Source organism: Anabrus simplex, chromosome 1 (assembly GCF_040414725.1).
Source record: "Anabrus simplex isolate iqAnaSimp1 chromosome 1, ASM4041472v1, whole genome shotgun sequence".
Lineage (NCBI taxonomy): Eukaryota > Metazoa > Arthropoda > Insecta > Orthoptera > Tettigoniidae > Anabrus > Anabrus simplex.
This window is the reverse complement of record NC_090265.1, coordinates 1,637,397,088-1,637,409,671: the sequence shown is the minus strand read 5'-3', so window position 1 is coordinate 1,637,409,671 and position 12,584 is coordinate 1,637,397,088. Positions and strand designations below refer to the sequence as shown.

Below are 12,584 nucleotides of genomic sequence, written 5' to 3'. Positions count from 1 at the left end.
ATATCATTCTTAATTTCTGTGATCCATTTAATCCTGGTATTGCCATTCCATAATTTTTCTGTTATCGTTCTACTATTTCTGGTTTCCGGTGTTATAATAAGATATCAAAAAATTGAGATGCGCTTCTTTCTAATTGTAATCAATATTGGTTTGATTTCCTTATACACTGTGTTATTTGAAGCTATTATCCAATGACCATTAACTTGATATTGTTTATTTATACACGTTATAACTTCTTAAGTATTTTATCAATATCAGCCGTATTAGTAGTTTTGAAAATAGATTCATTTGCTGCAGAGACTTCTGTCTGTGTAGTTTATAATGTCTTAATTTGGCTGCAATCGATAAGCTTTTCCTCTTGTATGTGTTTTCGCTGAAATAATTTGCTTTATTTTATTTATGCATTCTATTTTGCCAAGTTGGATTTTTGTTTGGATTATAAGTTATAATTTCACCTAAATACACTGACTGACAGAGGAAATGCAACACCAAGAAGGAGTGGTCAGAACTTTATGCCAATTGCAGGGTAGACTGACGTCACTGAGGTATGCTCATGATGTGAAATGCGCCGCTGTGCTGCGCACGTAGCGAACGATAAATGGGACACGGCGTTGGCGAATGGCCCACTTCGTACCGTGATTTCTCAGCCGACAGTCATTGTAGAACGTGTTGTCGTGTGCCACAGGACACGTGTATAGCTAAGAATGCCAGGCCGCCGTCAACGGACAGACGACTTTACGAGGGGTATGGTGATCGGGCTGAGAAGGGCAGGTTGGTCGCTTCGTCAAATCGCAGCCGATACCCATAGGGATGTGTCCACGGTGCAGCGCCTGTGGCGAAGATGGTTGGCGCAGGGACATGTGGCACGTGCGAGGGGTCCAGGCGCAGCCCGAGTGACGTCAGCACGCGAGGATCGGCGCATCCGCCGCCAAGCGGTGGCAGCCCCGCACGCCACGTCAACCGCCATTCTTCAGCATGTGCAAGACACCCTGGCTGTTCCAATATCGACCAGAACAATTTCCCGTCGATTGGTTGAAGGAGGCCTGCACTCCCGGCGTCCGCTCAGAAGACTACCATTGACTCCACAGCATAGACGTGCACGCCTGGCATGGTGCCGGGCTAGAGCGACTTGGATGAGGGAATGGCGGAACGTCGTGTTCTCCGATGAGTCACGCTTCTGTTCTGTCAGTGATAGTCACCGCAGACGAGTGTGGCGTCGGCGTGGAGAAAGGTCAAATCCGGCAGTAACTGTGGAGCGCCCTACCGCTAGACAACGCGGCATCATGGTTTGGGGCGCTATTGCCTATGATTCCACGTCACCTCTAGTGCGTATTCAAGGCACGTTAAATGCCCACCGCTACGTGCAGCATGTGCTGCGGCCGGTGGCACTCCCGTACCTTCAGGGGCTGCCCAATGCTCTGTTTCAGCAGGATAATGCCCGCCCACACACTGCTCGCATCTCCCAACAGGCTCTACGAGGTGTACAGATGCTTCCGTGGCCAGCGTACTCTCCGGATCTCTCACCAATCGAACACGTGTGGGATCTCATTGGACGCCGTTTGCAAACTCTGCCCCAGCCTCGTACGGACGACCAACTGTGGCAAATGGTTGACAGAGAATGGAGAACCATCCCTCAGGACACCATCCGCACTCTTATTGACTCTGTACCTCGACGTGTTTCTGCGTGCATCGCCGCTCGCGGTGGTCCTACATCCTATTGAGTCGATGCCGTGCGCATTGTGTAACCTGCATATCGGTTTGAAATAAACATCAATTATTCGTCCGTGCCGTCTGTGTTTTTTCCCCAACTTTCATCCCTTTCGAACCACTCCTTCTTGGTGTTGCATTTGCTCTGTCAGTCAGTGTACTTAAATTTATCAACAATTTTGATTTCATGTTATCTTCATTTTATTTTCGAGTGGTGGATCAGCTACTATTGAAAATTATATTTAACTATCCGAACCCGTCAAGACATGACGGTCAATAGGCCAAATATTTATTGAAGGATTTACTTGCACTTTACTGTTTTTGCAATTTTTTACGTCGCACCCACACAGGTAGGTCTTACAGCGACGATGGAATGTGGAATGGCTAGAAGTGCAAAGGAAGTGACCGTGGTCGCAATTAAGGTGCAGCCCCAGCATTTGCCTGGTGTGAAAATGGGGTACCACGGAAAACCATCTTCAGAACTGCCGACAGTAGGGTTTGAACCCACTATCTCGCACACGCAAGCTCTTAGCTGGGCGACCCAAACCACGTAGCCACTTGCTCGGTGCATTCCTTGTACAGTTACCTTTTGGCACTATTGCAACTTAAAAATATAGTTTTCTTGACATTGCAAAATTTACCTGGCCTTGGCTGAGAACTGACTGAAGAGACCTTCACGTCCCTTGAGATTTATTGATCGTGATTCAACATGCCAAGAGAACTGGAAATTCATGCCTTTTGAAAGAAAATGGAAGTGTTTTTTCAGATCTCGTAAAGTCAAAACGAGGGAATAGAGCTCTCTGTCCCGCTTTATCTCCACTTATTATTTCCAAGTCTAAACAATTTTCGTACTTACTTCTTAGAATTAGGCCCTAATATAGTTCTGTTTAGGAGCCGTTGAGAAACGTTACGATTACCAAGGAACATAGCTGTGGCTCCAATGTTTCCAATAAGAATATGTGGAGGCAAACCATTAACCTCAAAGAATTCAAGAATTATGTAGGAAATTGAAGAAGCTAGCTTTTCATCTTCAGTAATGTGTATTGTTTTGAACTACCGGGTATTTCAAATTAATTAAGAATGGCAACTTTCGAGAAAATTGTGACACCTTTCACAGAAGTGAATGTTTTGCTATCAATTTCAATCACGACATCATCATGTGCTAAAATTCTGGTGGGTACCGTATTTCTATAACGTTTGCTCCATCAACATTTACAAAGGGGTAGTCGCCGTTACCGACTTCTTGCAAAAAATCAGCGAATACCATTCTTTGTGGTTTTGTTCGCGTATTTTTTATAAGCGGCGTGTGTGAAGAAGGGTCAAAGATGAAAGTGTTCAAGACAATTATTATAATAAATCATTGTTTGGCGATAAGCATTTGGCAAAACGGGCAAAACCTTTATGGAATCTTCTCAAAGAAGAATAATTTTCCCAACAGAGGGAATAGAATGCCGTTGCCTGTGATATGTTTTAGAAGACGATTCACACACATTAATGAAAGACTATTTGCCATTGGGGCTTTATGTTATATTGAGCCGGGCTGATCGAATATAGTCAGTTGCTTTGGAATTTCATTTTAATCCAGACACCGAACTCTCATTTAAATGCAGAGGAATTCTGTGCACTGGGCAGCAAAATAGCGGCTATTCCTTTCCACGAAGTACAGATAACCAGGAAGACGTCTGACTGCGTATGCGTGCCTACCCCTTTCCACGTCCCCTGTCGTGCCACCTGCTCAGCGCTCTCACGTTTCAGGCGGCCTTGAAGTACTGCGAGCACTTTAGTCAGTCAAAAAGTTACATTTTCCTTTAATAATTTAAAAAAATGTACGGCAAGAAATGTTTATGCTTTTAAAGTTACTCTGCAAATCTACAGGCCAAGAGCTTTTATCAGAATGCTTTTCGATGTCGGTCGGTTCAGCCGTTCTCTCAATATCACGGTCACAAAAGTCAGCCTAGTATTTTAAATTTATGGACGAGCAAGGAGAGGAGTGATCACCATTACTACACTGGCTATGATTCACAACGAAATATTTAGTATAAAAGGAAAGCAGTATACACAGAAAACATTTGCAAGGCCACCTGGGCGACTGTCCTAAATGCAAATCAGTACTGATTGATCGATTCAAATTCCCGATCACCTTCCAGTCAGTATCCCTCCTCCACTGATAACATTCTGCGCTCCTTTAAACTGCTCCCAGACTGCATTAACCAGATGTCACACATCCCCAACTTCGTCCGAGTCCAGTCATTTTCTACACGTGTCGCACCTCGCTTGGGAATGCGTTATTGTGCAGCCTTCGGTGGCTTCAATGATTGTAGAAACCATAGAAGACCACACACATCAAACTTATGGCCAAACCGATTGTTACATATTTGTGAAATTTGTGGTTGGTGCTTCCCAATGTCTTTCCGTGGTCAGTGATTGCACAAAGCCCATTTCCATACATTGTGACGTTGACAGCAGTAATTTCATTATCTTCTTGTATGAAACTCTCCAGCTACATTACAGACGACTACTTTGTTACTCTTTTGGAGTGTCTGTGGCTTAAATTCATGCAGTAGCATAGCCAGATTCAACCGATGGGGAAGAGGGGGGTTATAATTACAGAATGATGATAGGACATAATGGAGGTGCTTGTGCGTGTTTGGAGCACGCATACGTGAGTGTTATTATAAGGGCACTGATACTAGTAAATTATGTTGATATTCAGATTGCAGTACCGGTACACTACACAATACAGAACAAGAACAATGTGATCAAGATCAGTAGTTTTATGGCAAATAGTATGTTCAGTTTACAATCTAAAATCCAATATTCGAGAAATCACCAGGGGGGACGGCACAGCCGGTCAGTAAGGTAGTTATAAGGGTGGCGCTCACATGTGGATAGGTTTCCCGCCCATGTGAGCGTCCACATAGTAGATTTAGTTTATTTTTATGTTTTAGGAGTGGCGCTTGCTTGTGGTCTGGTTATCTGCCCATGTGAGCGACCACATTGTAGACTTAGTTTCTTTTTATTTAGCGTCCACATGGTATATTTAGTTCATATCTGTTTCTCTTTGTAATTGGAACATGTATTTGGGCCGAAAGCCTGTAATGTTCTTCAATAAATACTATACAAATTTCGAGGATTCTTAGAAAATGGATTCAGGAGATCTGCTGGTTTAACAATTATTATGTACCTGTGAATGGTCAATAGAACTAACCCATTGAGTCGACATTCATTTGTTTATTGTCAGTTTCTGATTATCTTTTCGTAAAAATTCCATTGAGAGGTCTTGGGGAAGGGGGAGATGTTCCAACTCCTTGTAACCCCTCCCCCCTCCATGGCTACGCCGCTGAATACATGCCACCTTTCAGTCGGGATATTTCTAACTCGAGAGAACATCATAGGATGTGACTGGGCTATACACTCTAGCGACCAACTAGATACACTGAAAAACAGAAGAAAAAAAGGAAAGGAAAAGAGGGAAAGGTGTATGGTGCTTAAGTAGGACTTCATTGCAAATATGCACTAAGGATCAAAATAGGCATTTATAGACACTAGCATTGTTACCATTCCTTGATGGATGTAGTACTTCAGCATCTGTCTCTTGGTATAGGCCAGTGCGAAATGTAGCTTCCACGGACAAAGACAATATGGAACATGCTAGGGTATGGGTAGTGCTGAGTAATACCATTCATCATCGCCATAAGAAATATTTGGGTCGGTGCGAAGTAAAGCGAATTGTAATAATAATAAAACAACTTTCGTAGCATGACCAGTGCATTAGAGTGTTACGAAAGGTGTCCTCATAGGAACAGTGGTGCTGTATTAGCATTTTCAGGCCCAATGAGGAAAGCAATGGCAAAAAAATCAGTTCGGATTAACGGAGTTTGCGGGTTGTCAGGTTCCGATCAGCGGGACTCTACAGTATTATTAATCATTTAATTAATTAATTAATTAATTAATTAATTAATTAATTAATTTATTTATTATTAGCAAGGTGGGTTAAAGTGTGTTCCATGGAGGATGCAAAAGCTGAGTGACGTCGTCGCCGGTTTCACGCGAAGACGGCCGCGGTTCGAATCCCAGGCAATGCATGTGGGATTTTTGCAATGCTTAATCATATCCCTGTATTTTGGATTCCACGTAAAACTAACGGTCCCATGGCTATGAACATGAATGTTATCAGAGAATAAAATGAGGGACATTAATATCGTTACAAATTCAATATATTTCCTGCTAGAGATACCTTCAGCCAAGATGTAACCGATGATGCGGGCCAAGACGGATCAACAGAGGTCACCACCTCAGAATCCCTATCCCTGGATGGATTTTTACCAGTTTCTCCGGAGGTGACGAGTCTACTGGTATAGTAGTTCAGACCAAAAAAGTCGTAAGTGCCTGAAAAAAAAAGAAAGACGTTCATTAGATTTGATTGAAACTGAAGTATTTTAGAAATTTACCCTGAGTCAAAATTGATCTAAATGAATCACAGAAATGAGAGGGATTCATTTATGTTGTATTTTTATTTATCGTATTGAAGGAAAACAAATAGTAATACATAAAACTATGGCAATTTAGAGAAACAAATATGAAAGAAGTAATAAACAAATGTTGAGATATGATGAATTACAAGAAAAAAGATGAAGTAAATTTTACAGAAAGAAATGTGACAATTAAGAAAACCTTCAACAAATCCACTAACTCTAATATTGCGTATCTATTGGATCCAGTTCAGCTCTATCGGTGTAGCCTCGCCCATATGGCGCCATTAAAAAAATCAAATTCTGGATTTGCGACGATTTTGAGGAAAAGGCAATTTATTTCATGTATCGAGGGATCGTATGGGGAATTAACGTGGTGTAATTTCCAGTCATATTAGTTGTGGTGACGTAATATTGCTAATGGTGTACAACAAACAAGGGGTAGGTGTTGATCTAAAGAGTTCCAGTTATTATCCTTATCGATTCTTTAGCAGCGTACACCATTGTCAAGCCGAAGGGTAGATGATCGGTTCTCCATGAAGTGCCAGGCAGTTTCTTTATGATGTTATTATGGTTCTTTAGTTTCTTTCTGGTATTGTCTAAGTTGTTGTTGTTTGTCCAACCCTTGTCCTGTTTCCCTACGGGGTCGGGTATGAGGTGAGATGAATTTGTCGTGGCGGTTTTTTATGACCGGATGCCCTTCCTGACGTCAACCTCATCAGAGGAGTTAATGGGAGATGAAATGAATGACGTGATATATGATAGTAGGGAGAGGGTGAAACCCGGTGCCGGCACATAGCCTACTCCTGTCGAATAGCACCAAGGGGTCTGCTCAAGGCTTAACGTCCCCATCCGACGGACGAATCACCATCAACAGCGTCATATGCCCTCACTCCATATGAGCACTGCGGAGAGGTTTGGAATTTAATCCAGGCTTTTGGCACGCAATCTAGTGATTAGAAATTGTATACCACCACCTCCCCTACCCTGCCGGCCAACATTCAGATGGTGACATTTTTTTCGACCAACGGGACTCGAACCGGCTAACCTCGGTGTTAGACCGTTTTAGACTTCAGCGCCTTAACGATCATGGCCACCAGGCGGGCTTTGGTATTGTCTAAGTGATTTCCTTTAAATCGGGGATCGGTCCAATATAACACCAAGGTATTTAGGATTAAAATGTTGTCTGACTATTTCCTGACTCTTTCAGTCGTTGATTTGCTGTTCTGTTGCTTAGGTGATCAGTAACGCACAAAGTACTGTTTACGAGGGTTGGGGCACAAGCCATTGCAATTACTATTTTCTTGCAGATATGCAAGCGGATCAACAACTGCTAATGGTAGCGCAGAAGCTATGCAGGCATAGTGTGTATTCACAACAACAGATGGCTCTGTGGTTGCTGGTACTAGCATAGAGGGAGCTGTAAAATCAGTTGTGTGGCGAGCGTCGTGAGAGGTGAAAATAACCCGTATTGAGCAACGCGCGTACTTCAAATTAGCCGTTCTCCGGGGGAGAAATGCGAGAGAATGTCACAGTGGAAGGCCTTGGGAATAATGCCCCCCCTCCCATACCATACAGTATCATCATGGTGGGTAGGCAAGTTTCAACAAGAACGTGTGGCAACCGGTGATCAGTAACGCCCGAGACGACCTGTCAGTGTGAGGACTAACGTGGCACGTGCCGTCATCGAGCAGCTCCTGGAAGAAGACAGACGATGGACACTACTGGAGTTAGAGAGGGCAAGTGGCGTCGAGAAACGCTTCATCGATGGCGATTATTCGTGAGAGGAAGTGGTCGCCATCCTGTTGCGAGCATGCTAGGTGGTCAGAGCATGTTGCAAATCGCATCCACCGTTGAACTTCCGTCAGTGCATGCGGTGCCCACTGCGATGCGACTTTGTGCAGTTGCAGCTCTGTCCGCAATATCGTGGGGATGATGCCACTTGTAATACCACCATCTCTGTCTGAGAAAATGTTTCTAAAACTATCCCACATGAGGGGTTGCTATTATTCATTTAGGAGGTCAAATTTATGATTTTTCAAAAACAAATGCGATTTCAAAAGTTGGAATTCTCCCTTGAAAGTTGATCTTTTGGGATTCAGACCATTTTCGTATGCGAATGTAAGGCGTAAAATTTCATATCTTTAGACATCTTAACCACTGGCGCATGTCATTTGGCTTTGGGGTTATTAATAAAAAAATGTACCTCAAATTCAACACTTAAAATCCCCCTCCAACCCCGTGTATTTAACTGAGTCGCACCGAGTGTCATGTATTCTCTCGTATTTACAATTCCAATCAAACGGTGCCTAAACTATTGGGATGGAATCTTTAGTTCTGGAGTTATAGTATGCGGCAAAAGAAACAACACTGAAATTATTGATCATCGGTTGTCTACGTTTCCCTGGCAACGAAGTATTTAAACTAGCTGTATTACCCGGCGCTGCCCGGGTATTTTAATACCTGTTAATTATGTGCGAAGAGAATTTTTGTAGATTTCGTTATTATGACGTTGACTGATTAAGAACTGCATTGTATTTTAGAAGTTATTGCTGTGTTTAATTTCGAGTCTTATAGATTATTTTCTTTCTCGTAAATCAAACTAATCTCGGTAAGTTTGGACATTTTCTTCATCAACACTATTCGCCATGCTTACGCAGATGAGCTGGTACTTAAACGGCATCCAGAGTGCCCCAATGTAACTCAGCGACCACGGAAACTATGGATTTGACTCTAGTATTGATCGTTTTCGATTATTCTTGTACGTCATTTCCTCCCTGAAGTTTGCTAGAAGGTGTTTTACTCCTCCAGTATTTTTTACAGGTAGTAATTCGTATTTGTACGAAGTTTGGTTGAGAACTATTCTGGAAGATATTGTACACGCGTACATCTGTAATTTAAGTAATTTTCTCTTTTACTTTTAGGATTCGTATTACTTATTTCCAGTTTTTTAAAAATTTTCTTAATTGTGACATTGATTGTTTATGAACTCTTTTGTACATTTTTAAATTGAAATTTTGTTATGTGTTTAATTTTTGTTCTAACTTAAGATTATTTTGTTTCGCCTTGAGGTATTTCCTTCTGGCAGCCCAGATAGTTTAGGAAGTAGTTGATCCTTTCAAACAAATAATAACAGTAAGTTATAACGTAAAGTATTTACGCGTCGCATTATAGATATAGCCTCCGTGGCTCAGGCGGCAGCACGCCGGACTCTCACCGCTGGGTTCCGTAGTTCAAATCCCGGTCACTCCATGTGAGATCTGTGCTGGACAATGCGGAGGCGGGACAGGTTTTTCCCCGGGTACTCCGGTTTTCCCTGTCATCTTTCATTCCAGGAACACTCTCCAATATCATTTCATTTCATCTGTCATTCAGTAATCATTGCTTCAGAGGAGTGCGACAGGCTTCGGCATCCGGCGCAATACCTATTCTCGCCGCTAGATGGGGGCTTCATTCATTCCATTCCTGATCCTGTCAAACGACTGGAAACAGGCTGTGTATTTTCATTTTCATTTCTTACACAAAGAAAGCTTTCATAAGAAAACAGCGTGTGCTATCCAACTGCAAAAACGACTGGCTAAGCGTTACATATGGGGTGTTCTGTTTTATGAATCTGAATGTGGACCACCAGGATAATGGCAGGGAATAAATGATTGGAAGTTCTTGAAGATGAATCCATAAACTGGGCCATTTTAGACTTTTTTCATCCCTTCTCACTCCCATGCCGATGGGAACTGAACTTGGACTTAAACGACATGCGGAGTGTCACCATCTCAGCGACCAAGAAACCTTTGGTTTCGACACTATTTTCGATTATTTTTATATATGCCACCCCTTGCCAACCACGTACCCCAGGGGTGGCTTACCCCCACAGGGCGTTTTTCGAGACAGTTACATATGTAGCAGAATCTCTCCTTTGGTTAGCCTACATTTATGCACGCGCCTACTTCGAACACCAGGCCTATATTCTACTGCAGAATCCTTGAGCTGACGTTGCCATGGTTACGGCTGTCATTTCTTCATCCATTTCCTAAGAGCGAGGAAGTGTGATGCCAATATCTACAAAACGGTTGGTTTTAGGCCCTTAAAACGTGGTTTTCGGGGCCCGCAGGACATTACCAAGTTTTGTTCTACAGGTTGTGAGGCTCAAAATGAGCTTTGTCTCGTCCTTGTACGGCAAATTCAATATTTCGCCTATGTTAATGTGGCAAAGGGCCTAAATCTAGGAAATGGAGAGGGTTGTTAAAATTTCTTGTACATGGGTTTACCCGCAAGGTCCTAAATATTAAGTACACAATATTGGTTCAAATTGGCGGAACGATATGGATTTGTATAAGGTCCAGACACACAGACAGATTTTCTAATTTCTATATACAGATTAATACAACTTCCCCCCATTTGCTACAAGGATAAAGAATATCGATTAACATACTGTATATCTTCAAAGTCATTGGTGAATTTGTTAGAATCCCCCCCATGGCACTACAGCCCTTGAAGGGCCTTGGCCTACCAAGCGACCGCTGCTCAGCCTGGAGGCCTGCAGATTACGAGGTGTCGTGTGGTTAGCACGACGAGTCATCTCGGCCGTTATTCTTGGCTTTCTAGACGGGGGCCGCTATCTCATCGTCAGACAGCTCCTCAATTCTAATCACGTAGGCTGAGTGGACCTCGAACCAGCCCTCAGGTCCAGGTAAAAATCCATGACCTGACCGGGAATCGAACCCGGGGCCTCCGGGTAAGAATGCGTCAGGTAGAAGAGTAAGCCAAAAAACACACGGTTCAGAAATGAATGAGGAAATATAGAATGCTTTACAGTTCTTCAAATGTTATAAAGATGATTGCTATTTGCTTTACGTCGCACTGACACAGGTAGGTCTTACGGCGACGATGGAATAGGAAAGGCCGACGAGTGGAAAGGAAGCGGCCGTGGCCTTCATTGAGGTACAGCCTCTGCATTTGCGTGGTGTGAAAATAGGAAAGCAGGGAAAACCACCTTCAGGGCTGCCGACTTTGGGGATCGAACCCACTATCTGCAGGATGCAAACTCACAGCCGAGCGCCCCTAACCGCTCGGCCAACTCACCTGGTAAATATGATTGCAGAGTATGGTTATTCTACCTCGTTTTGCCTCCTCTGCGAACCTTGTGACCTTGCCGCGGTGGGGAGTCTTGCGTGTCCCAATGATGCAGATAGCCGAGCCGCAGGTGCAACCTTATCGGATGGGTATCTGTTGAGAGACCAGACTAACGAATGGTTCATCGAAAGGGTTGTAGCAGCCTTTCGGTAGTTGCAAGGGCGGCAGTCTAGATGATTGACTGATACGGCCTTGTAATAATACTCAACATGGCTTAGCTGTGTTGACACTTCTACACGGCTGAAAGCAACGGGAAACTACAGCCGTAACTACCTCCCGAGGACATGCAGCTCTCTCTGTATGAATGATGTACTGATGATGGCTTCCTCCCGGGTAAAATATTCCGGAGGTAAACTAGTCCCCCATTCGGATCTCCGGGTGGGGACTACACGAGAGGGGGCGATCATCAGGAAGATGCATACTGACATTCTGCGAGTCGGGGCGTGGAATGTTAGAAGTTTGAATCGTTGTGATAGGTTAGAGAATCTGAAAAGGGAGATGGATAGGCTAAAGTTAGATGTAGTTGGTATAAGTGAAGTACGTTGGCAGGAAGAACAAGATTTTTGGTCAGGCGACTACCGAATTATCAACACAAAATCAAACAGAGGAAATGCAGGAGTTGGTTTAATAATGAATAAAAAATAGGGCAGCGGGTAAGCTACTACGACCAGCATAGTGAAAGAATTATTGTCGTCAAATATAGACACCAAACCAATGCCCACCACAATAGTGCAGGTCTATATGCCTACTAGTTAAGCGGATGATGAAGAAATCGTAAGAATATATGAGGAGATAGAAGATTTAATACAATACGTAAAAGGTGACGAGGATCTAATTGTGATGGGAGACTGGAATGCAGAGGTAGGCCAAGGAAAAGAAGGTAGTACAGTAGGAGAATTTGGATTGGGACAAAGGAACGAAAGAGGAAGTCGGCTGGTTGAATTCTGCACTGATCATAATTTAGTCCATGCCAATACTTGGTTCAAACACCACAAACGGTGGCTGTACACGTGGACGAGACCTGGAGACACTGGAAGGTATCAAATAGACTTCATTATGATTAGGCAGAGATTCAGAAACTGGGTGTTGGATTGCAAAACTTTCCCAGGGGCAGACGTGGACTCTGACCACAACTTGTTGGTCATGAAATGCCATCTGAAGTTGAATAAATTGAAGAAAGGAAAGAATGCAAAAAGATGGGATCTAGACAAATTGAAAGAAAAGAGTGTGAGGGATTGTTTCAAGGAACATGTTGCACAAGGACTAAATGAA

General features: G+C 43.2%; 1 protein-coding gene across 1 annotated transcript in view; it reads right to left on the bottom strand.

The window, feature by feature from the left end:
* LOC137497052 (myrosinase 1-like) overlaps nt 1-12,584 on the bottom strand; it is a 122,965-nt gene that overhangs the window by 4,859 nt on the left and 105,522 nt on the right. The window contains exon 8 of the mRNA XM_068225645.1: nt 5,945-6,096. Within this exon, the coding sequence (XP_068081746.1) occupies nt 5,945-6,096 (152 nt within the window). The remainder of the gene's footprint in view (nt 1-5,944; nt 6,097-12,584) is intronic.